At 38.5% G+C, this 25,487-nt stretch overlaps 1 protein-coding gene across 1 annotated transcript; it reads right to left on the bottom strand.

Moving 5' to 3' along the window:
* On the bottom strand, window positions 1-1,155 carry LOC310788382 (inward rectifier potassium channel 16-like; the record flags this gene model as incomplete). The annotated part of the gene is made up of 1 exon (XM_083649944.1): window positions 1-1,155. One exon carries the CDS (start codon window positions 1,153-1,155, stop codon window positions 1-3), a length of 1,155 nt encoding a protein of 384 aa, XP_083506070.1.
* Window positions 1,156-25,487: the final 24,332 nt, after the last annotated feature.

Here is a 25,487-nt window from a genome sequence, read left to right as displayed (position 1 = left end):
CTAGAATCGGGCTTCCCGAATAACCCCATCTGTGACGTCAGGTTTCACTGGGCAAGGGTCTCTGGACCTCTTGACTGAGGGTAACAAGTTTCTCTGGGACTGGCTGCTCTCTGCCGGAGGTCTCCCCCTGGCGTACTCCTCTGCACTGAGCATGGGCACCTGCACCCAGCTGGTCTCGTTGAACAGAGCGTAGTCCACCTTGTAGCGCTTCTTGCCCGGCCTCAGCATGTCCTGGAAGCGCTGGGCCCAGCGGATGTCTGCCGGGGTGTAGGAGGTGCGTGTTTGGTGCAGCATCCCCGTAGAGTCACCAGTGTAGGTGAAGGACACCACCACTTCAAAGTCTCCCACCAGCAGATCTTCAGGGCCAAGGCTGTAGAGCGGACTGCTGGCCTCCAGCTTGTGAATAATGGTGGCCGGTGTGGCCAGGATGATGTCCGTGTTCTGGATGTGCAGATCCTGCTGTGATAGCACAATAGACCCCTGTGGGTGCTTTGCATGGCGGATGAGCTGGGCCTTGGCAGTGCCCTCCAAGATGTGGTTACCTCTGAAGTCCCCAAGGCGCCACGAGAGACAAAAAGCACCGTCTCGCAGGTTGACCACTGCACAGCTGCTAAAACCCACTGTCTGGGCTCTCTTACGTGCAGATGCCATTTTAGCGACAGCAATGCCAATGACAATGGTGTCAATGAAGCAGCTCAATACATCATGTATCACCACCACAGTAATAGCCACCGCACAGTTCTCAGTCATCCCCCGGAAGCCGTAGCCAATAGTTGCCTGCGTCTCCATTGAGAACAGGAAGGCTGCGGTGAAGCTGCGTACATTTTCCACACAGGGTTTGTTGTCCAGATTCTCAAGGTCTCCGTGTACATAGGCAATAAGCCAATAACAGAGACCAAAAAAGAGCCAGGAGAGAATGTAGGAGAGGGAAAAGATGAGGAGCATAACCCTCCAACGGATCTCCACGAGAGTGGTGAAGATGTCCATCAGGTATGGACTCCACTCCCCAGGGGCCTTCTTAAACACCACAGGGAACCTGCCATCTTTCTGCATGTAGCGTAGCTGCCTGCCCTCGACCCCATTTGGTCTGCCAAATGTGTGGACTGTGGTGTGGAAAGTATCGATGACAATCTGCTCCTCCGTCTCTGAACTCATTTTGACCACTTCCTCTCCTGCAGAAAGACAAAGTTCCACACCATGCCATGAGTACAGGCCTATATGTTATACACATTGAAACAATATGGCAAATGCACATCAGAAATACAGTCTTACTTTCAAAGACAGGGGATATTAGTGAAAGTTAAAGAACATGATTAACTGTAGATATGGAGTCACAGGAAGGAACTTTCATTACAAGAGAGTAAAATGTAAACGGGTCTGGCAGTGTTTGTGGACGCAGACCCTTCATGTTTGAGCAAGCAGGCTAGGTCACTGTGAGCCTGGGGCTATCAGCAGCAAATGACTTGAGCAATGCCCAGCTCTGGGTGTGAAAATTGTACTTCAAGCGCATGAGGCTCTGATTGGTTGATTATTTACCAGAAGTTCTATTGCAATGTGGAAATCATCCAAAACAGTTGTGGTAAAAGCTCTCTACCAACACTTTTATGGCCACATTAGTTCAGAGGAATTTTTCCATTCGGCATATTTTATCGTAAAAATGAAAGATCCTTAAACAGTTACTGGAAACTCTAAAAACAAATTCAATGAATTTCATAACTCATTTGTTATAATAAACCACCAAATAAACATAATCACATGCAATATCAATACGATTTTCTGAAAATATTAGAAACTCCTTGAAGAGGTTTGATTATTTGATTGTAGTAGTACCACCACTTGAAATACATCTAGGTTTTTTAGGTACTATCTCAGCATATTCTTATACTTTCCCCAAACACGATCCCCCCACCCCCACAAAACCTCACACAAGCTTCCCTGAAATGACCATAAGACATCCTTGTATTCCAAGAAAAAGCCATAAAACCTTGACCTTGTTATATATTTGGCTGTGACAGATCACATCTGAAAAGATCAACCATTAAGGTTTGAGTATGGATTACTTCCCCAGATGTGACCCACAGAGAACAGTGGGGTGTCTACACTAGAGGTAAAATGAAGACTTGTTGTAAAGAGATCCAAGAAATGTTCATTTCTTTTAGCATCCATACAGTAATAAGATGTGCATGGCAACAGCATGCACTGCTGTTATGTAACTGTAAGAGCAAAAATGTAGACAACTGAAATTGCAAACAAACAAAAATGTCTATATCATCAAGCATGTGCGTTCTCACTGAGTCTTAAGAAAACATGTCGGTAAATTAAGCACAACCCTGACCTCAGTGCAGTGCAGTTATTAATCTGGTTTCCTCATGAGGGTAAATTATTATCCTGTAACCACCTCTAACAGCCTTCCCCTCCAAAAAATGTAGCCTCAAATGTCAATCTTTAACCGCTTGCCACTTTCTCCTCAATAAAGTACAGTAAGACAGTACACTGAAATCAAGACGTTTTTATCACTTTCTTACCATTCTCTTACCTCAATTATCTTGCTGCTTTCTAGCTTCTGACAGCTTCACTATCAAGTTTGTCTGAGAGCTGAGTGCTTATCAATGTGTTTTCAAAGACTAACTTCCTAAAAGCAATTCATGCTTTTATCTAGTATCTTTATTGGTTAATTGTGTCACCTGAGAACACGTAGTCGGTGTTTATCTCTGCTTTATGATGCATGACATCTCAGAAGCACCGATTTTACACCTCCTGTGTTGCAACTGTGTTCTGTGTTCACATCAACAAAACTGTGCATGCATTTATAGGTTAACTGCACATTGTGCCATATTGAGTCATTGTTTGAAAACACAATCCTCAGTAGGAATGAAATGATTACCGGGTGAATGATAAATCATGATAAAATTAACTGATAACTGACGGTTATTATTACCATTTCAAATTTCAATCATCATTAAAACCGTGTTTGATTGTCCATCATCAACCAAAGTCAGCAAAATTCTCATCTGGGTCTGAGCTTTCAATATAAAACTAGGTGAAATTATTTCAGTGAGTGTATCAGCACATAAAACAAATACAGTGATTATACTGATACCCGTGACAATTTTGCTCACTAATCGTGATATGAAATTTTCGTACCGTTTCATCTCTAAGCCTCAGTCCCACTCTTAAAACCCCAACAACAGATTTAAAAAAGTTCATCCAAATGATTTGACAATATTTTGAACAGTTTCCATTGCTTGGTGAACAGTAATGTCAACAGAAACATGCAGAAGCGCACAAAGTCTAACATACTTTAAAAATCCATATACATCAATTGTACTACTATGCACCATCATGCATGCATGTCTTATAGGCTGACACAAGTTTTCAACTGCATTTCATAAAATCCATAAACTTGATCAGTTAGCAAAGTTATAGCAAACAGCAAAGTTATTTTGTCAAAATGTTTACTTTGTCATCGATAGTGCACTAATTGGAATTACATAATGCTGGTTGTGCCACAGTAATGTTTCCTACATTTATGTTTGATGTGATACAGGTATGAGAATAGATAATAGTAAAGATTAGGTATTTAACAGGTAAATGCATGCATGGGAAAATGTTCAACAAAACAAGCAATTATGTAAGTAAATAGAGTTGTATAGATATTTATAAACAAAAAAGTTAATATTTTTATTAACCTTTAAAAAATCTCTGGTATTAGTCATAACTTGCAGTTCACTCAGGTTTAGGGATGGTAACAGTTTACCTATTAGGCTACACTTTGTTACATTTGTTTTGTAACACTTTCTCTATTACAAGTGCACTCCTCTTGTAGTGATCACCTTGGGACGGGTCAAATTGATCACTATAAGCGGATGATCATTATAACTGATTTTTTTCTTTTTCTTTATTTCTCATGCAGATTCCCATCGAATTGACATTTGTATATTACATGAATACAGTACATATAAAGTAAAGTTATGTTATTGACTTTAAAAATCCATACAGTAAGTTAGGCCTCCAGATGTTTCAAACACAGCGGTCTCACGTAGACAGAGACGCAGACATGCACTGAGTATCACTGCTGTATCTTGTTGACTCATTTTTGGCAGTTTGTAAGTAAAAAAAATTATAAAATCACTGTAGTTTAAAAAGAAATTCCATTGATCTCAGGTGGGAGAAAGTACTTTAAGAATACTGAGTTAGTTCAAGTTGCCAAATAACTATAATTACTTCCAATACTTGGTACTTAAATAAAAGGGTTAAAAATTAAGATTATTAAATATAATTCTTTGGTTCAGATTATCTTGTGCATTACATAAATTGTGTTGATTTGAACACTTTACCCATTGCTATCAATATTCCTATAAAGTACATGACTTTGAAGTAGACAGTAATCAGCATACCTTTAAATACAGAACTTCCATAAAACACATATATTTAAAAAATTAACTTACTTCCAATGTAGAGGTTAGTGTAAGCCAAGTCTGCATCAGCATTAGGCAATGTGTCGCCACAGTCAGACTAACTTATGAGTGAAGTTAGTTGCAGAGGGTGACCTGGTTGGGGGTAGGCCTGGTCCTGAGGCAAAGTCCCATTTCACTCTCATATCGCGGCAATCGTCCCCCTCTGAAACCTAATGGGACACTCTAGAAGAATTTATGACCCGTGTAATATCTTAGAGGTCCCTCCAGCCAGACATCAACATTTCCCCTTACGGTTTGTTTTGAGGTAATGAAAAATAAAATGTGTGATGTCAATAGTCTTCTATATGGGATGCCGGTGATAGAGAAATACATGATATGGGTTAACAAGCAAAATGATTTCTTTGGCAGCTATATACATTTGAGTAATTTTCCTTGGGGTTTGCGTGATTCATTAGACAGAAAGTTAACCTTTGCTCCATCAGGTGGGGAGGCTGTCATCGGCACAAGGATCTTTGTCATTGTCCTCAATTTGGATCTGATAAGACAAAGGAGATCAAACCTGAACCGCCAGGCTGCACTAACACTAAAGCCACATTTATTGCAGTCATAACACCATCCAAAGCAATTACCAGGAAGTCGACAACACCACAACAACCTTATTCCGGTCTTATGGAACATTTCTAAAAATAGAACATAACCATCCCCTCTCTTTTGAGACAGACCACATTCAACATCTATTGGTTTTCTGAGATGCTGCAGGACAACAGAGATAAGAGACATTCCTCTTAGAGATAACCTGGAAGGAACGGTTCATCAGTGTTTCATTTACAGGCAGTGACAGAGTGACAAAAAGCGAAATCAATGTCAGGGAGACAATAGCTTTAACGCCTTTAGTGCTGTAAATTTTGTACCTATAAACAGGTACAAATAAACAGGGATGCTAGACAATAGTAGTGCAGGCCTATATAATGGGCACAGTCTATTGATGAGTTCAGCTTTACAAATCATTGGTGTCTGGTGAAAACCTTGTAATCTCAACTTGATTTCAACTTTAATTTTTATTTCTAACTATGTTTTCAGTTTCAACTTCAAGTTTTATTAATATATGGACAGTACATTCCAATTCAATGAGAGGCTTGTGCCCTGGCCTTCTCTCCCCTAGTCAGATGATAGACGCACGCATGTGCTGCTGCACACCATTTGGGAGCCACTGAGACAGGAAATAAGCTAGGTTTCAAACTGTTCCCCTAGCAACACAATTCCATGAAAACCGTCTATACAAGTGAAGGTTGCCTTACACCCTGTCACAACATGATTTATTTATTATTTATTTATTTGACGGGGACAATACATAAGCATTGCTACATTTAAATAAAATGCAACAGATGCAGAGGACTTCTAGCCATAGCCATTTTGCAGTCCTGGTTAGGCTTTTAGAAGGTACATACAAGTAGTAAAACACTCTGAAACTAAGCTTTAATGTACACAGCTATATACAAAACACAAAAGGTCTAATAAAACACTCTAATACTAAACTTATATGCAGAGAAACAAAACAACAATTACAAGCAGTAATTGAGACAGCAATGACTGAAGATGACATTTGAGGGCAACAAAAGGAAAACAAAGTATGTCTGTACAGTAGGGTATGCAAACCTGTTTCAGTTTTAGCCATTGTTTTGTATGCAGTGTTGGGCCTCACAGCAAGAAGGTCCCGGGTTCGAACCCCGGTCCGTCCCAGGTCCTTTCTGTGTGGAGTTTGCATGTTCTCCCCGTGTCCGTGTGGGTTTCCTCCCACCATCAAGAAAGACATGTATGTTAGGGTTAATACTCCTGTCAGTGCCCCTGACCAAGGTACTGGCAAAAGAACTGGAGTTGGTCCCCGGGCGCTGCACAGTGGCTGCCCACTGCTCCTAGTTCTAGGAAGGTTCCTAGTAGAGGATGGGTCAAATGCAGAGGATGAATTTCCCCAAGGGGATAAATAAAGGATAACTTAACTTAACTTAACTTAAGTTACTTTCAAAATGTAATATACTACATATTACTAGTTACTTTCATTTGAAAGTAATAAGTTACTTTACAATATTACTGTCTGTGTAGAGTAACTCATTACACTACTTTTGCATTACTTTCAGCAAAATAACTGCAGTAGCAGTTAAATGACATCGCCGCCCCGGAACCACACACGAAAAATAATTTTAAACCGGCTTGAAGTCCTTGTAAACCGTCCAAAATTCTAAATGTTTTCCTTTTACTTTGTTATTGTCATCTATAGTGGTTATTTGCATAAAAACACACAATTTGATTAGGGAATTATTGTATCTTTATTTAAATATTTGCTTTGATTAAAAGAAAGAAAAAGTAACTAAATTTGTAACTTGTGTTACTTGACAAAGTAACTGGTTACGGATTACTGAAATCTTATTGGTAATAAGTTATATTACTGAGTTACTGCTAAAAGTAATATATTACATGCAATATGTTACTTTTGTAATGAGTTACCCCCAACACTGTTTGTATGTGTGTTTAAAAATCTTCAAATCTGCCAGTTTTTATTTTATTTCAGATGGTAATTCATTCCACAGCTGTGTACCGCTGAGAAAGATGAGATGACTGAGCAAATGCTCTGCATTTTGCTGCTCTACAATTACAATTTGCTCTACAACGCCTCACTAAGAAGAGCACCTCGGAGACACTCAGTCTCCCTGAGACTGAGTCAGCCGAGTCAGGTTAACTGTGCCTTAGCTACGTCACATGTAATGTGCAAGTTGATTTAATATAATTCCAGTGTGCAATAACTGCAATTTGACACATACTATACATTCTACTTTATTTTATTTTACTCTATTGCATTTTACTGCATTTTATTTTATTGTATTGACTGTTTTACGTTTAGGGAGATACTGTGTGATACTGTGTTATGCTATGTTGTGTATGTGGATATTTCATGCCTGAGTGCGAGCAGCTGTAACTTGTCCCAATTTCCCCCGGGGATCATTAAAGTCTTTCTGATTCTGATTCTGAATTTCCACTTGTTCCACTCTTCTGATCCCACTATCTTGTTTACCAATTGGCCGAGTACAGTATACTGTATCTGGGGCAAGGTTGTTTACACACTTAAAAATAAGTTTTATAAATGAAAAGTCTACAAAACTGTCAAACCAGTAGCTTGCGTTTAGGCAATGGTGCCTAAAATGGGAATCTAAAATAGCACCTGAAAAATTAAACCCATGTACTTCATCTATCTCTTTCTCATCAGCATTATGCATCAGCATTATGGCTTCTCTCCAGTGTGAATGCGTTCTTGTCTTGTTAGGTGTCAAAGAGAACGGATGTTGAGGCTACACCACTTGGCGGTGAATGCGTTTATGTACTGATAGGTCACTTGAGAGACTGAAGCTGCCCCCACATTGGTCACAGGAGTATGGCTTCACTCCACTGTGAATACGTTGATGTGTTGTGAGGGCACTTGACTGACTGAAGCGCCTTCCACATTGTTCACACCAGTATGGCTTCTCTCCAGTGTGAATACGTTGATGTCTTGTTAGGTCAGTTGACTGACTGAAGCTGCCCCCACATTGGTCACAGGAGTAGGGCTTCCCTTTTAGCTTTGTGCCCAAGCTTAAAGGGATAGTTCTTTTTTAATTAAAAATAATAAAAATAGACCACAAAAGCACTAAACAATCAAAGGTATCTGTAGTGCCAGCCACCATACTGTAAGTTAGGCATCTTCCATCTGGATAGAGCAGGCATTGTCAAAGGATGTGTTAACACTGGATGAGGTGTCTGGTCAAAACCACTGTTTGGCTGGTTAACTGAAAAGGTGAATACTATAAACTAATAACTGCAAGTCATGAATATGCTGATGCTACAGCGCTTCACTCTAAGAAACGTCGCCAAAGGCAGCCCCGAGTGAGAAGATACCCTTTCGCTTTGAACTCTGGCTCAACAGCAGCACTATACAGTAGTTCAGTCATAGGCGGATTATGAGACAAAGGCCCCCTGGGCACACACAGATACCTAAGGCCCACCCCCATAGGTTGAGGCGATGTCTCGTCATAAACGCTGGGTTAGCTGGCTCAGCCTGGCTGGGGGCGTGGTCAGGGTGGGGTAAATCCCCCGTTCTATCCATTCAGCAAAGTTAGAATTTAGCTGATAGCCGAGCCCAGGCAGACACGATCAGGGATTCAACCACCGCAATAAACGCACATCTGAATAGACGTCTTGTGTTCTGCTCTAGAATCCCCAAAACTGTCTAGAGCCGCAGTACCTTCCTTTTTGGTGAGTCAGCCCATTGAGATATATGGGCGGTCTTACCCCACTCGCGCGCCAGCCGTATAACATTTTGTGGGCATTCCCACACATGCCGACTGTCTCTATGCTAAAATGGAGAACAGGCAAAAAGAGGAAGGGATTTATAGTCACACCTCGCAGGATGCGCCCAATCAGAGACCGTGAGCTGGCTGGCAATCACTGCCACAGATTGTATGTGGTTAGCCAATCACAGAAGGCCCTTACACCATACAGGGGAAAATTTAAAATGGCAACTCAAGTAAAATACATTCAAATGGTAGTAAAACACTAGAAAATATTATAGAAAAATAGAAAAATATTGTGGAAACATATTTAATAAAGGATTATCATAGGAAAATATGGTAGAAAAGTTTTAAAAACTAGAGCAATCCCTTTAAATTGAATAATATGTTAAGTATTTAGGTTTTCTCCCCAGTAAATATGGCAAATACATACAGGGCGATCCAAAAAGCAGGGGTTCAGTACCTGGGCAATAGAAAAATGCAAAATTAGTATCTTACCTATACATAATAAAAGATCTACTGCATACAACATAAACTGTAATATACACCACAAAATAATTCACAACATGACATTAAGAAGTAGCTCATCATTAAGACCTTTGGGGGACAGAGTCTGTAAAGTATAGATCCAGAAGGCTTCCCTTCTCTTGAGTAACAGGTCATGGTTCCCACCCCTGCGTGGCAACCTGACCTGTTCGATTCCAAGTAAGCGCAAGGAGGAAATGTCGTGTTTCCTCCTTGCGCTTTTTTGGAATTCTTTATCTTCTACTTATGGACCCTATCCATAAGTAGACCATGCAGGTAGACCTGACCTGACCTGAAGGCTAAACCAATCATAATAGTCTTACCTAACACACCCGTTAATCTGAAAGTGGAAGCCTATCAGCTTATCTGTTTTGAAAGATGATAACATATGTAGGGATAGTAGATTGCATTAAATTCAAAACAGTTTTCTAAATACAAATATTGTGTATATCGCGTGGGCCAGGGAACTCAACTTGATTTGCCCGAGGGCCACTTCTGCAAAATGACAGCGGGCCAGGTGCTAGTTAATAAACAGAAGGAGGAGGAGTACGCACGCACCCACCCCCAAATCTAAAAAGGGCAGGTGCTGAGGCGAAGGTAAACACAATAGCCTATTAAAAAAAAAAAAAAAAAAAAAAGCTCTCACACTGCAGGGCTCCAGTTTCAGTGATTTATTGCACCTAAGGTCAGAGTGACGTTTCAAGCAACACACTCTTCGTCAGAGTATAGTGACATAGCAAGATGCCATCTTAAATAACCAGTTAATAAACATTAATACAATAAAATAAATGTAAATTTTTCTGGAGCAGATTGTAATTTTAACTTTTTAAGATTTTTACACTCTGCCACGAACCCACATAGCATCAATCTGAACCACCAAGCAGAATGCAAACAAATAATCAAAGCAATAATCAGAACGACTATGCAAGCACAGGGAAGTTCAATATAAATCCAGTGCTTTGGAGGTACAATGAAACCTACTCACAAAATAATGTCCTTTACAAATAATCAACCAAACTAGATGTTATTTACCAAAAATAGAGTTCAGAGTTAAACAAGCGCAAATTTGCAATAGCTGTGACCAGATATGCGTGACATCATCCACTCCACTGTGATGTCATCCACTCCACTGTGATGTCATCCACTCGATTGACATTGATTTTGTGGACTAACCAACATTTTTTGATGGACCCACCAACCAACAGAGTGACTTATAGAGCTGCTGGCCATGCCGGCTGCAGGTAAAAAACTAGAACGACCGCAACGCGGACTTATGCCTCCGCCATTAGTTCATTCTTGAGTCCAAATCGACATTTGAGGCAAATTGGAAGAAATTCCGTGAAGGCGCTCCTGTGATGTTGCGTTACAGAGCAAATTGGAAATTGAAATTGGGTGTGTGAGGTCACAGTGACCTTGAACTTTGACCACCAAAATGTGAGTCCAAGTGGACGCTTGAGGCAAATTCAAAGAAATTCCATCAAGACATTCCTGAGATATCGCGTTAAAAGCTTGATAATGGCATTCGAGGTCACAGTGACCTTGACCTTTGATAACCAAAATGGAATCAGTTCATCCTTGCGTCCAAGTCGATGTTTGAGCCAAATCAGAAGAAATTCTATCAAGCCGTTCTTGAGATATTGCATTAACCAACTTGGGAATGGCGTTCGTGAGGTCACAGTGACCTTGAAGTTTGACCACCAAAATGTAATCAGTTCATCCTTGAGGCCAAATTAATGTTTGAGGCAAATTTGATGAAATTCCGTCAAGGCATTCCTGAGATATGGCGTTAACAAGCTTGAAAATGGCATTGGAGAGGTCAGTGACTTTGACCTTTGATCACCAAAATGTAATCCTTTCATCCTTGCGCCCAAGTCGACCTTTGAGCCAAATTGGCAGAAATTCCATCAAGCCGTTCTTGAGATATATATACCTTTGACCACCAAAATCTAATCAGATCATCCTTGAGTCTAAGTCGATGTTTGAGGCAAATTTGATGAATGTCATAGTATCATGCCGATGATTTTATTTGACTCTGATTCTGGGGACTGGATTGGGCTTTGGCCAATCCTGGCGTGTTCCGCCTCCAAATCGAGTGCGATTCAGTGTGTTGTGGCGCTCCCCTCGGGAAGAGCCTTTTGACGGGAGGCTGAGTGGCTGAGTGGAGCTGAGCGACCCACAGGCAGCCAGCTGCCTTCGTGTTGCCGAGCGGAGAGTGCAGCACGTCGGCCTGGAATCTCCAAAGTGTGACCCCTGACAACCAAGCTCTCGGATGCGCGCGCCATTATCGCTGCTATAACGATACGATATCCCTGGAATGCGCGTTTTAACGAGCCAGTTACATTTCTTTGCATTCTTAGAAATTATAGTTTTTGTTTTTTATCCATGTTTCTAACAATTGGCCAGGTTAGTAGTTAGTTTATGGGATAGGAATTCTGCCAGATGACAGGCACTAGGCGCCATTTTCGACTTCATTTGGAAAAGAAAATTATCCAGAAATGAAGATTTGATTGACAGCTACATGTCGTGATATGATTGGTTGAAATGGGGTAGAAATTTAATAGTACTGGGTGACGTCAGCAAACTGTAAATTACTATTATCAATGAAATCTTGAAAAATGAACTTTTGATGTGAAAAAGTGTGAAAAACTAAAGAAATTAGATTGTTGTGATTTTCTTTGCATACATTATTAAATAGGTGCACTGCATACCCAGGTATTTGAACTAAAAGAAAAGAAAAGTCATTCATGGGTTCAGCTCGACTTTAAGTGGAAGCTTCGCTATTTTTCCCCTGCATATTTAATATATATATATATATATATATTTAATATATCAAGTATTCAGATACATTTATGCCCAAGTCCTATAATAAAGAAATAACGTAATTTAAGATTTTTTTTTAAATCTTACTTTTACATTTACATCTTTACACCACACAAACACACCGCAACATTAAATGATAAATAAATAAAATATAGCCGCAATACCAGGGGTTCAAGCCTTGAATAAATGCTAAGAAAACAAGGCTAGGTGTCGGAACCTAGCATATGGCCAGCGCGATAAAGCGTTCACGAGCCTGTTGTAGCAGGCAGCGGTGTTAATGTGGAGGGCTCTTGGTGACGTTCAAAGTCCTGTTGATGTCATAGACATTGTGACATCATCAGTGATTGCTGTACGAGAGCGAACATGCCCTCAAATTCTCTCCCTCTGTGATTTTCCAAGGCAGGATAGTCCAGCGAATGGGGACGCTCCAGGCTGAATCAGGTGCCCAGCCTCGCTTTGCCCAAATTTATGTCCTCGACCCAAGTCTCTATATTACATTAAGATCGTCCCTATAGGGCATCTAGTAACCACCAATATCTGTCATTGGGCCAGATATTGGCCCAATGATATGGTTATGGTGATGTCACAATGCCCTAAAATGAGGCCTAAAAATGTGAAATGGGCTGTTATATCGCAGAAATTTGGTAGAGTGGTGTAATTTATTGTTTCTGAGTAGCGGGTGACATTTCCAAACGATGTGAAAAGTTTGGTTACTGTGGGCCTTAGGGTTTCTGGCATGTATACAGTTTTACGGAAGAAGGAAAAGAATAAGAATAAGAAGAATAATAAACATGGCAAATACAATAGGGTTTCCAGTGAAACCAGCCTTGATGCTTTGTGGTGCATCCATGGATGAGAGCTCCGCTTCACTGCCAAGTTCAACTCATAGGTCTATTGTTGGCCGCTTGAGCCTTTTCTCCTGTATGACGGCTACAGTCCTATTGTAATGCAGAGTAGCACAGCCACGTATGAATAAATAGCAGCTGAACTAGCTGTATCTGCTGGCGGCTGAACCCGAGACTGGAAGTAATTTCATCTGTGTTTCGACTATTTACACAAGATCATGGAGGGACGTGTTGGAAACTCAAGGGAGCACATTACAATTGGGCACGCGAGGGTATTATTCGTATACACTATTGTGAGTCATATTGTCCTGTAGTGGGCCTGTGCTGCCCTGCTGCCACACGAGTGTTGTCAATATGTGCTTAAATGCATGCGTCACAGACAGGTCTATTTAATTAAGGGTCAGTGGGGGCTACAGCACCGTAAGAGGCAGGACAGAATTTGGTTGGCAGTCAGTTGCCATATTGGGATTCGAACAGTCGGACTCTTAATTTGCTACAGGGACACTTGCAGGAATGCTGAGACTTCTTATCCGCAGTGTGGTGAAAGCTGTCTTTATAGTCTTATTACTGAGAGTGGGTAAGTGTAACTTAAGTGAATGTTGTTCAAATATATTTGTCAAATGATAAGCCTATAAATCCATCTGTTTAGATAGCAGTTACTGTATGGTGTAAAAAAGAAATAAGTATGAAGAAGAAACATTGTGGAAAGCAGTTTCATGTCCTGATCTGTTGGAATAATTATGTATCACTGCAAAGATGTGGTTCACATGCTCCTGTATTTTAGGTTGTGGACATGCTGCCTCAAACTGCACACAAAACTGCACACAAACTGCCTCAAACTGCACACAGCGCAGATGTTTGGCTCAAATGCTGATTGGCAAAGAATACCTCTCTCAGCCTCAGGATGACAACTGCACCCAAATATTACATGTGCCAATCATCCACTACCAAACTCTGTTTGTTGTAAGTATTGTCTTGTACATTTTAGTGAAGCTACTTTAAGTGAGGTTAGAATTTCCTTCCCTTCTTTTAATTTGATTATAACTTGACAAGAAATTGAGAATTTTACTAAAAATGGTTCTCTTTATATGGCTCTCCTTGGTGTGTCCTGTTTAATGGTTCAAATATTATTTTGGTTAATGAAAAATAATTATTTTCAGAGCTATAAGACATAGCTAAAGAAAGTAATTGGCAATGCCTTTTTCTATATGATGTAAAAAGGCATACAGGCATACACTACTAGAGTGATTAGACCTTGCCTAACCTCAGTTAATTTCCCCACCCAACAGGACACGAAGAAGCTCCGCCTTTATAGTCGCCTCAATGCAGAGATTGTAAGCTTCAACTCACTTAAATGATCAAAGAGGAAACGCGTCTTAGTAGCCTATGTTTTAATCACTGCCATTTTGATTCTAAACCACAGATGTGGATCGATCCTGACTTGGCATGGGACAGATCAGTCTACACATTTGATAAGATCATCCTGCCAGTAGGTAAAATCTGGACCCCAGAACTCCATATAAGTAATGCGTAAGTCTTTTACATCAGATAACACTCAAACTATCCTGTCATTTTCATATGTGGAAATTAAGGATAAGTATAGGGAGAATTTAGTGGGAGGCTATAGAGAGAGAAAGTGACCGCCTACTTCCTGCTTCAGCGCTGTACCAGAGATTTTCATCCGCCATTTATTTTCCCATAGACATTTCATAAAATGCTTTCTAAAAATAGTTTTACTTGTTCACACCAAGCGGTTCAGATATATTTAGAAACAGGAGAGACCACATAATATTTCACTCAGACCAACACGCAAAAAGAATTGCGGATTTAAAGAAAATATTTTTTTGATGTAGTTTTTAAGGTTTTGGTCCGAGTGAAATGTTCTATGGTCTCTCCCGATTCTAAATATAGCTGAACCCTTTGGTTTGACGAAGTGCAACAATTTTTATAAGCATTTTACAAAACGTCTATAGGGAAAAGAAATGGCGGATAAAAATCTCTGGTACAGTGCTGAAGCGGGAAGTAGGCGGTCACTTTGCCTCTCTATTACTGTATATTATCTAGCCTCCCACTAAATTCTCATTCAAGTCATGAACACGTTGAAGTTGAAACAGCTGGTTTCTCTCATATCTGTAGAATAAGCACCACTATGAAGCAGGGCTCCCGCGACACGGTGGTGTACCACAATGGCACTGTGAGGCACAATGTGATTATAAACGCAGAGGTGGACTGTCAGGTCAACCTGTTCAACTATCCCTTTGCTTCTGATAAGTGCCCTGTTGCAATCCAAGCCTGGGCCAATGACGGTGAGCTCACTTATTACTATGCTGTCTTTATGTGCAATACATATTATGCTGTCTTTATGTGCAATAGATATTATGCTGTCTTTATGTGCAATACATATTATGCTGTCTTTATGTGCAATACATATTATGCTGTCTTTATGTGCAATAGATATTATGCTGTCTTTATGTGCAATACATATTATGCTGTCTTTATGTGCAATACATATTATGCTGTCTTTATGTGCAATACATATTATGCTGTCTTTATGTGCAATACATATTATGCTGTCTTTATGTGCAATAGATATTATGCTGTCTTTATGTGCAATACATATTATGCTGTCTTTATGTGCAATACATATTATGCTGTCTTTATGTGCAATACATATTATGCTGTCTTTATGTGCAATACATATTATGCTGTCTTTATGTGCAATACATATTATGCTGTCTTTATGTGCAATACATATTATGCTGTCTTTATGTGCAATACATATTATGCTGTCTTTATGTGCAATACATATTATGCTGTCTTTATGTGCAATACATATTATGCTGTCTTTATGTGCAATACATATTATGCTGTCTTTATGTGCAATACATATTATGCTGTCTTTATGTGCAATACATATTATGCTGTCTTTATGTGCAATACATATTATGCTGTCTTTATGTGCAATAGATATTATGCTGTCTTTATGTGCAATACATATTATGCTGTCTTTATGTGCAATACATATTATGCTGTCTTTATGTGCAATACATATTATGCTGTCTTTATGTGCAATACATATTATGCTGTCTTTATGTGCAATACATATTATGCTGTCTTTATGTGCAATACATATTATGCTGTCTTTATGTGCAATACATATTATGCTGTCTTTATGTGCAATACATATTATGCTGTCTTTATGTGCAATAGATATTATGCTGTCTTTATGTGCAATACATATTATGCTGTCTTTATGTGCAATACATATTATGCTGTCTTTATGTGCAATACATATTATGCTGTCTTTATGTGCAATAGATATTATGCTGTCTTTATGTGCAATACATATTATGCTGTCTTTATGTGCAATACATATTATGCTGTCTTTATGTGCAATAGATATTATGCTGTCTTTATGTGCAATACATATTATGCTGTCTTTATGTGCAATACATATTATGCTGTCTTTATGTGCAATACATATTATGCTGTCTTTATGTGCAATACATATTATGCTGTCTTTATGTGCAATACATATTATGCTGTCTTTATGTGCAATAGATATTATGCTGTCTTTATGTGCAATACATATTATGCTGTCTTTATGTGCAATACATATTATGCTGTCTTTATGTGCAATACATATTATGCTGTCTTTATGTGCAATACATATTATGCTGTCTTTATGTGCAATACATATTATGCTGTCTTTATGTGCAATACATATTATGCTGTCTTTATGTGCAATACATATTATGCTGTCTTTATGTGCAATACATATTATGCTGTCTTTATGTGCAATACATATTATGCTGTCTTTATGTGCAATACATATTATGCTGTCTTTATGTGCAATACATATTATGCTGTCTTTATGTGCAATACATATTATGCTGTCTTTATGTGCAATACATATTATGCTGTCTTTATGTGCAATAGATATTATGCTGTCTTTATGTGCAATACATATTATGCTGTCTTTATGTGCAATACATATTATGCTGTCTTTATGTGCAATACATATTATGCTGTCTTTATGTGCAATACATATTATGCTGTCTTTATGTGCAATACATATTATGCTGTCTTTATGTGCAATACATATTATGCTGTCTTTATGTGCAATACATATTATGCTGTCTTTATGTGCAATACATATTATGCTGTCTTTATGTGCAATACATATTATGCTGTCTTTATGTGCAATAGATATTATGCTGTCTTTATGTGCAATACATATTATGCTGTCTTTATGTGCAATACATATTATGCTGTCTTTATGTGCAATAGATATTATGCTGTCTTTATGTGCAATACATATTATGCTGTCTTTATGTGCAATACATATTATGCTGTCTTTATGTGCAATACATATTATGCTGTCTTTATGTGCAATACATATTATGCTGTCTTTATGTGCAATACATATTATGCTGTCTTTATGTGCAATAGATATTATGCTGTCTTTATGTGCAATACATATTATGCTGTCTTTATGTGCAATACATATTATGCTGTCTTTATGTGCAATACATATTATGCTGTCTTTATGTGCAATACATATTATGCTGTCTTTATGTGCAATACATATTATGCTGTCTTTATGTGCAATACATATTATGCTGTCTTTATGTGCAATAGATATTATGCTGTCTTTATGTGCAATACATATTATGCTGTCTTTATGTGCAATACATATTATGCTGTCTTTATGTGCAATAGATATTATGCTGTCTTTATGTGCAATACATATTATGCTGTCTTTATGTGCAATACATATTATGCTGTCTTTATGTGCAATAGATATTATGCTGTCTTTATGTGCAATAGATATTATGCTGTCTTTATGTGCAATACATATTATGCTGTCTTTATGTGCAATACATATTATGCTGTCTTTATGTGCAATACATATTATGCTGTCTTTATGTGCAATACATATTATGCTGTCTTTATGTGCAATACATATTATGCTGTCTTTATGTGCAATAGATATTATGCTGTCTTTATGTGCAATACATATTATGCTGTCTTTATGTGCAATACATATTATGCTGTCTTTATGTGCAATAGATATTATGCTGTCTTTATGTGCAATACATATTATGCTGTCTTTATGTGCAATACATATTATGCTGTCTTTATGTGCAATAGATATTATGCTGTCTTTATGTGCAATACATATTATGCTGTCTTTATGTGCAATACATATTATGCTGTCTTTATGTGCAATACATATTATGCTGTCTTTATGTGCAATACATATTATGCTGTCTTTATGTGCAATAGATATTATGCTGTCTTTATGTGCAATACATATTATGCTGTCTTTATGTGCAATACATATTATGCTGTCTTTATGTGCAATACATATTATGCTGTCTTTATGTGCAATACATATTATGCTGTCTTTATGTGCAATACATATTATGCTGTCTTTATGTGCAATACATATTATGCTGTCTTTATGTGCAATACATATTATGCTGTCTTTATGTGCAATACATATTATGCTGTCTTTATGTGCAATACATATTATGCTGTCTTTATGTGCAATACATATTATGCTGTCTTTATGTGCAATACATATTATGCTGTCTTTATGTGCAATACATATTATGCTGTCTTTATGTGCAATACATATTATGCTGTCTTTATGTGCAATAGATATTATGCTGTCTTTATGTGCAATACATATTATGCTGTCTTTATGTGCAATACATATTATGCTGTCTTTATGTGCAATACATATTATGCTGTCTTTATGTGCAATACATATTATGCTGTCTTTATGTGCAATACATATTATGCTGTCTTTATGTGCAATACATATTATGCTGTCTTTATGTGCAATACATATTATGCTGTCTTTATGTGCAATAGATATTATGCTGTCTTTATGTGCAATACATATTATGCTGTCTTTATGTGCAATACATATTATGCTGTCTTTATGTGCAATAGATATTATGCTGTCTTTATGTGCAATACATATTATGCTGTCTTTATGTGCAATACATATTATGCTGTCTTTATGTGCAATACATATTATGCTGTCTTTATGTGCAATACATATTATGCTGTCTTTATGTGCAATACATATTATGCTGTCTTTATGTGCAATAGATATTATGCTGTCTTTATGTGCAATACATATTATGCTGTCTTTATGTGCAATACATATTATGCTGTCTTTATGTGCAATACATATTATGCTGTCTTTATGTGCAATACATATTATGCTGTCTTTATGTGCAATACATATTATGCTGTCTTTATGTGCAATACATATTATGCTGTCTTTATGTGCAATAGATATTATGCTGTCTTTATGTGCAATACATATTATGCTGTCTTTATGTGCAATACATATTATGCTGTCTTTATGTGCAATAGATATTATGCTGTCTTTATGTGCAATACATATTATGCTGTCTTTATGTGCAATACATATTATGCTGTCTTTATGTGCAATAGATATTATGCTGTCTTTATGTGCAATAGATATTATGCTGTCTTTATGTGCAATACATATTATGCTGTCTTTATGTGCAATACATATTATGCTGTCTTTATGTGCAATACATATTATGCTGTCTTTATGTGCAATACATATTATGCTGTCTTTATGTGCAATACATATTATGCTGTCTTTATGTGCAATAGATATTATGCTGTCTTTATGTGCAATACATATTATGCTGTCTTTATGTGCAATACATATTATGCTGTCTTTATGTGCAATAGATATTATGCTGTCTTTATGTGCAATACATATTATGCTGTCTTTATGTGCAATACATATTATGCTGTCTTTATGTGCAATAGATATTATGCTGTCTTTATGTGCAATACATATTATGCTGTCTTTATGTGCAATACATATTATGCTGTCTTTATGTGCAATACATATTATGCTGTCTTTATGTGCAATACATATTATGCTGTCTTTATGTGCAATAGATATTATGCTGTCTTTATGTGCAATACATATTATGCTGTCTTTATGTGCAATACATATTATGCTGTCTTTATGTGCAATACATATTATGCTGTCTTTATGTGCAATACATATTATGCTGTCTTTATGTGCAATACATATTATGCTGTCTTTATGTGCAATACATATTATGCTGTCTTTATGTGCAATACATATTATGCTGTCTTTATGTGCAATACATATTATGCTGTCTTTATGTGCAATACATATTATGCTGTCTTTATGTGCAATACATATTATGCTGTCTTTATGTGCAATACATATTATGCTGTCTTTATGTGCAATACATATTATGCTGTCTTTATGTGCAATACATATTATGCTGTCTTTATGTGCAATAGATATTATGCTGTCTTTATGTGCAATACATATTATGCTGTCTTTATGTGCAATACATATTATGCTGTCTTTATGTGCAATACATATTATGCTGTCTTTATGTGCAATACATATTATGCTGTCTTTATGTGCAATACATATTATGCTGTCTTTATGTGCAATACATATTATGCTGTCTTTATGTGCAATACATATTATGCTGTCTTTATGTGCAATACATATTATGCTGTCTTTATGTGCAATACAATGGTATATCGAGGATTTAGAGCAAAAGGGGCCTATAGGCGACATTTTCCTAATGGTACAGGTATATACTATTATTACTTTTACAGAGATTAACATTCAGAGATCTGATTATGTCACGAGCCTATTTGTTTTTATTTTGTTTGGCTTTACACACTCATAATGAATTATGAGCATGCTTGTAAGAACAAAATACGTATTGATCCCTGCAGTTCTAAGACATTGGTGTAATTTAGATGTAAATGAATTAGGTGTATGGATAGGTGAATTAGCCTGGGTAAACCCATCCCCCACGTGACCTGCTCTCAGACCTGTTCTCAGTAGTGACTGGGAACTGAGAGAGCAGGTCACGTGGTGGCTGGGTTTACCTAGGCTATAGGTGAATAGGTGTAAATAAGGACGATTAATGTATTATGATAACCAAATCCTTGCGATGCAATGTGATAGAAAACTACTGTAGTTATGGTACTTTTCTAATTATGCTCCATAAAATCTGACATTTTTTGTGTGACATTTTAGCAGTTTTAGCATTGCCATTAATACATTATTCAGGGCACAAAGGGAGAAAATGCAGAGTATTTTTTGTTTTCTCCTTTATGTTAACTTTGTTTATGTAAGTTATTTTCAGCCAAAATGTCTAGTTTGCGCCAAACCCTCGATATTATCATGTCACCTGGTGTAATATTCTGTCAGTATGACTCCTGAATATTCAATTAAAACAATGCTAAAATAGGCTACATTTTATTCAGGATGTGGTATGAAGCTGAAATTGGGAGTGGTGAAGTTGATTAATGGTGAGAATGGAGACTGGAGCACTAACGGCGTGTCCTTAAAAAAAAAAGGAGATGTCCAAGATTACATCATGGTAAGTACTAGTAGGCTAAATACATTAGAGCAGTGGTTCTCAAAGTGTGGTCCAGGTACCCCCAGCGGTCCTTGAAGGGGTTCCAGGGGGTCCCCAGCAAAAAGGGGGATAACTTATTTTCACTATACTTTCTGTAATAAAACATCTAAAAGCAAAACTCGTATCAGATGGGGGACCCCGGGACAAATTTATATTAAATGGGGGGGGGGGGGGGGGTCTGTGGACTAATTTGTGTCAGTTTAGAGGTCTTTGATGTGAAAAAGGTTTAGAACCACTGCATTAGAGGACCTGTCATTTATGCTTAACAATCCACCATACTGGTAACTTAAGGTTCTTAAGGGGATTTTTTTTTTTGGTAGTCATTTTCTTATTCCCATGGAAAACTGACCGAGCAAAACATCAATGGTAATTTAAACGTCAGATTTTGGTGTCAGTCCCTCAGAATTAAAGCGTAAGGGCTTCTTTCCAGATTCACCATAACGCTTTCTTCAACCCACCGCTGAATGTAACACGTTCACGGGGTTCTGATGGGGTTGCTGAAAGTCCCTCTGGGACATGTAGGAAATCACTAAGGGAAGTAGAAGTAGACGCAAGTCGAGGCAACGGTGGAAAATAAAAACAATTATTATAACATTAATCACAAAATAACTCCTGGAATATGGAATATCACAGATTGATGATATAACAGTGTGAGAGTAGGTGGATTCTTCCATGCATTCTACCTCTGTCTTAGTAATAGACTAGGAAATATGAATGTTAAATAGAGGATTCTTGCTCTCCTAAAGGGATTTCAACTTTCCAAAAAAGAAAACTGCTGCCATGCTGCTAAAGCTGTGATATCCCTACCGTTTACTTTCATCTTCAGGTGGAGTTGAGCTCCAGATACCAAGGCCCCATCGTATCACTACTGCTGCCCAGCATGCTGATCATCGTGGCTGATTTAGTCAGTTTCTTCCTGCCACTGGGAGGTGGGGAGCGCAACTCCTTCAAGGTCACACTGGCACTCACCTTCATCATGTTCCTCGTCGTCCTCAGGGACCTCCTACCTGCAGACAGCCAGTGCCAGCCCCTCATCCGTCAGTCATCTCACACGCACGCCACAAACACAAATACACACACACGCACTATATAAGCACTAAAGCACATAAGGGTGGGAATCACAGAGTAACTCACGATACGATACTATCACGATATGTTGCCCACGATAACGATGGTATCACGATACAGTGATTCTGCGATACTCCATACATTGCAGGACAATTTATCAACGATACATCACGATATCTGTGTAACTGATGAACAAGCACAAATTTACAATAGCTGTGACCACATATGCAAATTTCCAAAAAGCAGGATGGAAGGGGCAGCCAATCCTACTCTGCCTCTGCATTTCAAAATGTCCCCCCACCCCCTTTTAGCCAATTGGCATGGACACAAACACACACCTCCACACATACATACAGTACATACTTTTTGTGGACTGATCAACCAACTGACCGACCAACAGAGTGAACAGCTGCTGGTCGGAGCTAAAACAAAATACCCCAAAAGCAAAAATGATGTATTTATTCACTGCATTGTGGTGACAGTTTCACAGAATTTGACAACTGAGATGAAAGAATGTGCATAGAGTCTTAAGGCTGTTACACACCAAGAGTGATGTGAATATACTGCACGAAATTGCGATGCGAATTTTGACCCACCGCAGCAACAGAAAAAATAAACGCCGCAATAGTGCTCAGCAAAACTTCGCCGTTGGTATGCACGGATGCATTGACTGATCTAGGTTTGGGAAATATTATTTACGTGCGAATTAATGGCACGGAAAAAATGCTCTAGGTCACTCTCACACACCCTCTCTCTCACACACGCACGCACGCACGCACGCACACACACACACACACACACACACACACACACACACACACACACACACACACACACACACACACACACACACACAATCATTTCATGTTTCATCGTTTACAGAAAACAAACAAAACACACAAATGAATGCAAAAATACACATTTCAGTACACATTAAGCATAGGCTACATATAATCAATTTGTTTTATGTCAACCTGGACACATTTCAGGGCCTGCATGCTTGAATAAAAATCAGTATTTTGGCGCCAGTGGATCGATAATGTATCGCAAGAAGAAGTATCACGATATATCGATATTTCAATATTTTGTCCCACCCCTATGAGCACTGTGTCTGCATCACAGTTTAAGTCTCTACCTACGTTTCCACGTCGGTAGCACTAACCTGCTGCTCTCCTCCGCAGGAAACCACTTCTGCATTTGTCTGTTCATGTTGGTGGCGAGCATGCTGGTGTCCATGGTGTTTACATGGGTGGCCAAAGATGGCGGCTTCGTTTCCTGCCGCAGGAAACGAAAGACATTACCAGAAAGCACAGAGGACAAGGAGGAGAGAGGGGATCAGGGTGAGTACTTATGTGTGAAGAATATACTGCAAAAACTCTAAACCCACAGTATTGATGCCAAATTAAAGGTTGCATAATAGAGGACAGACTGTATTCGATCAGACATTTGTGTCGATGCCTGATAGAAGGATATGGGGGGGGGGGACTATGGCCAACATTCTGTACAGTTAGTATGGCACATGAGCCTCTACTAATTGCCACTTGAATCCATACAGAAGCCACAGCTGACATTAGTGTTGTCCACCTGAAAGCAGAGGAGGAGAGTCGAATGCTCCAAAAGGTGGTCAGCTTCCTGGAGGCTCTTGATGCCAAGGAGCTGGAGAACATGAGATGCCAGCACTACGCCGACAAACTGGACACAATCTTTTTCTGGATCTATTTCTTTATCTGTACTGGATACTTTTCCGCCATATGCTATGTATTCTTTAACTCCAAATGTGATATTGACCATTTTGGTTTCTGGTCTGAATAATTTTGCTCTCACAGGTCCTAATGCAAACTTGCCTCATACTGCGCCTACTAATAAGCCACTTGAAAGAAGTAACAAATCTGTTGAGTGACAAGAGGTTAAGAAATGCCTAAGCTGTCGTTTGTTGTTGCATGCATTTATTAATTTATTTATCCTCACGTGCAGTTTGACGTGTCAAATCGTGTCCTCACCGCTCCCCCTGCTGGGGGATGTACTTGCTGCACCTCTCAGGGTGGTCTGGTCAAATCGCTGTTGGCGTCTGTGAACATCAAACAAACAAATAAAAGAAAAACAATTTCACCTTTCAATCCTGAATGGCATTATTTCAGATCAGCTGCACGAGAACACAAGAATGATCTTGTATATAAGGATACTATGAAGTGATTACAAGGTTTCAGGTATTCAAACAAATGAATTAAATCAATAAAATAAATGTAGTGATGCATTGTGAACTGAACCTTACAGGTGGTTTGGGAGAGTTGGGGAGATGTCAGCAGCACACAGGTCTGAATCTGGGACTGACGAAGCTTTCTCAATTTAGCCTTAAAGCAGTTTTGCTTCCAGATATTTGTGAACACACGGCCTACAGATGATGTCAGACCTCTGAACATCTCTTTGACCAGCTGGCAGTCTATTCGACTACTATAGATAAAGACAAACAAAGCTTTTGAGAGAGGTAAAAGAGAAACACCAGTGTCTTTTATTTGTTTTTATCTGGCTGCCCCTCTCCTTATTTATTTGTGGCATATCTGGGAGGTATCAGTTTCCACCTACGCAGATACATACAAAACAACAACCAACAAAATCTGGACTATCATTTATTGGTGTAATGGTGAGGTATAAAATCTGAAATATGTTTGAACTCACCAAAGTGTTTGATGTTGATGTTTGGGTGTGACTCCAGAGAGGCCTCTATGAAGGGCCTGAAGCTACAATCTTTGGAGTCTGAAGGGTTAGCTGGTCCCAGAAACTTCCATTAGTGGTGGATTCTTGCTGTGTTGCCATCTCGAGAGATTGTTGCGAGATTACAAAATATCTTGATTCAGGATGGGATCTTGCTGAGAAAAGTATTTGACGGTGGTTGCACAAAGGACCTAAGTGCGGCTCATCAAGATTATGATCACATGGTGACTTTTCATGTGTTTTAGGTTTAGTGACAAGAAGCCACTTCTCTTGCCTGTCAGCACTCAGCACCATTGC

Source organism: Poromitra crassiceps (assembly GCF_964638095.1).
Source record: "Poromitra crassiceps genome assembly, chromosome: 13".
NCBI classification, from domain to species: domain Eukaryota; kingdom Metazoa; phylum Chordata; class Actinopteri; order Beryciformes; family Melamphaidae; genus Poromitra; species Poromitra crassiceps.
Note: the sequence above shows the minus strand (reverse complement) of the source record. Positions and strands in the feature narration are given on the sequence as shown.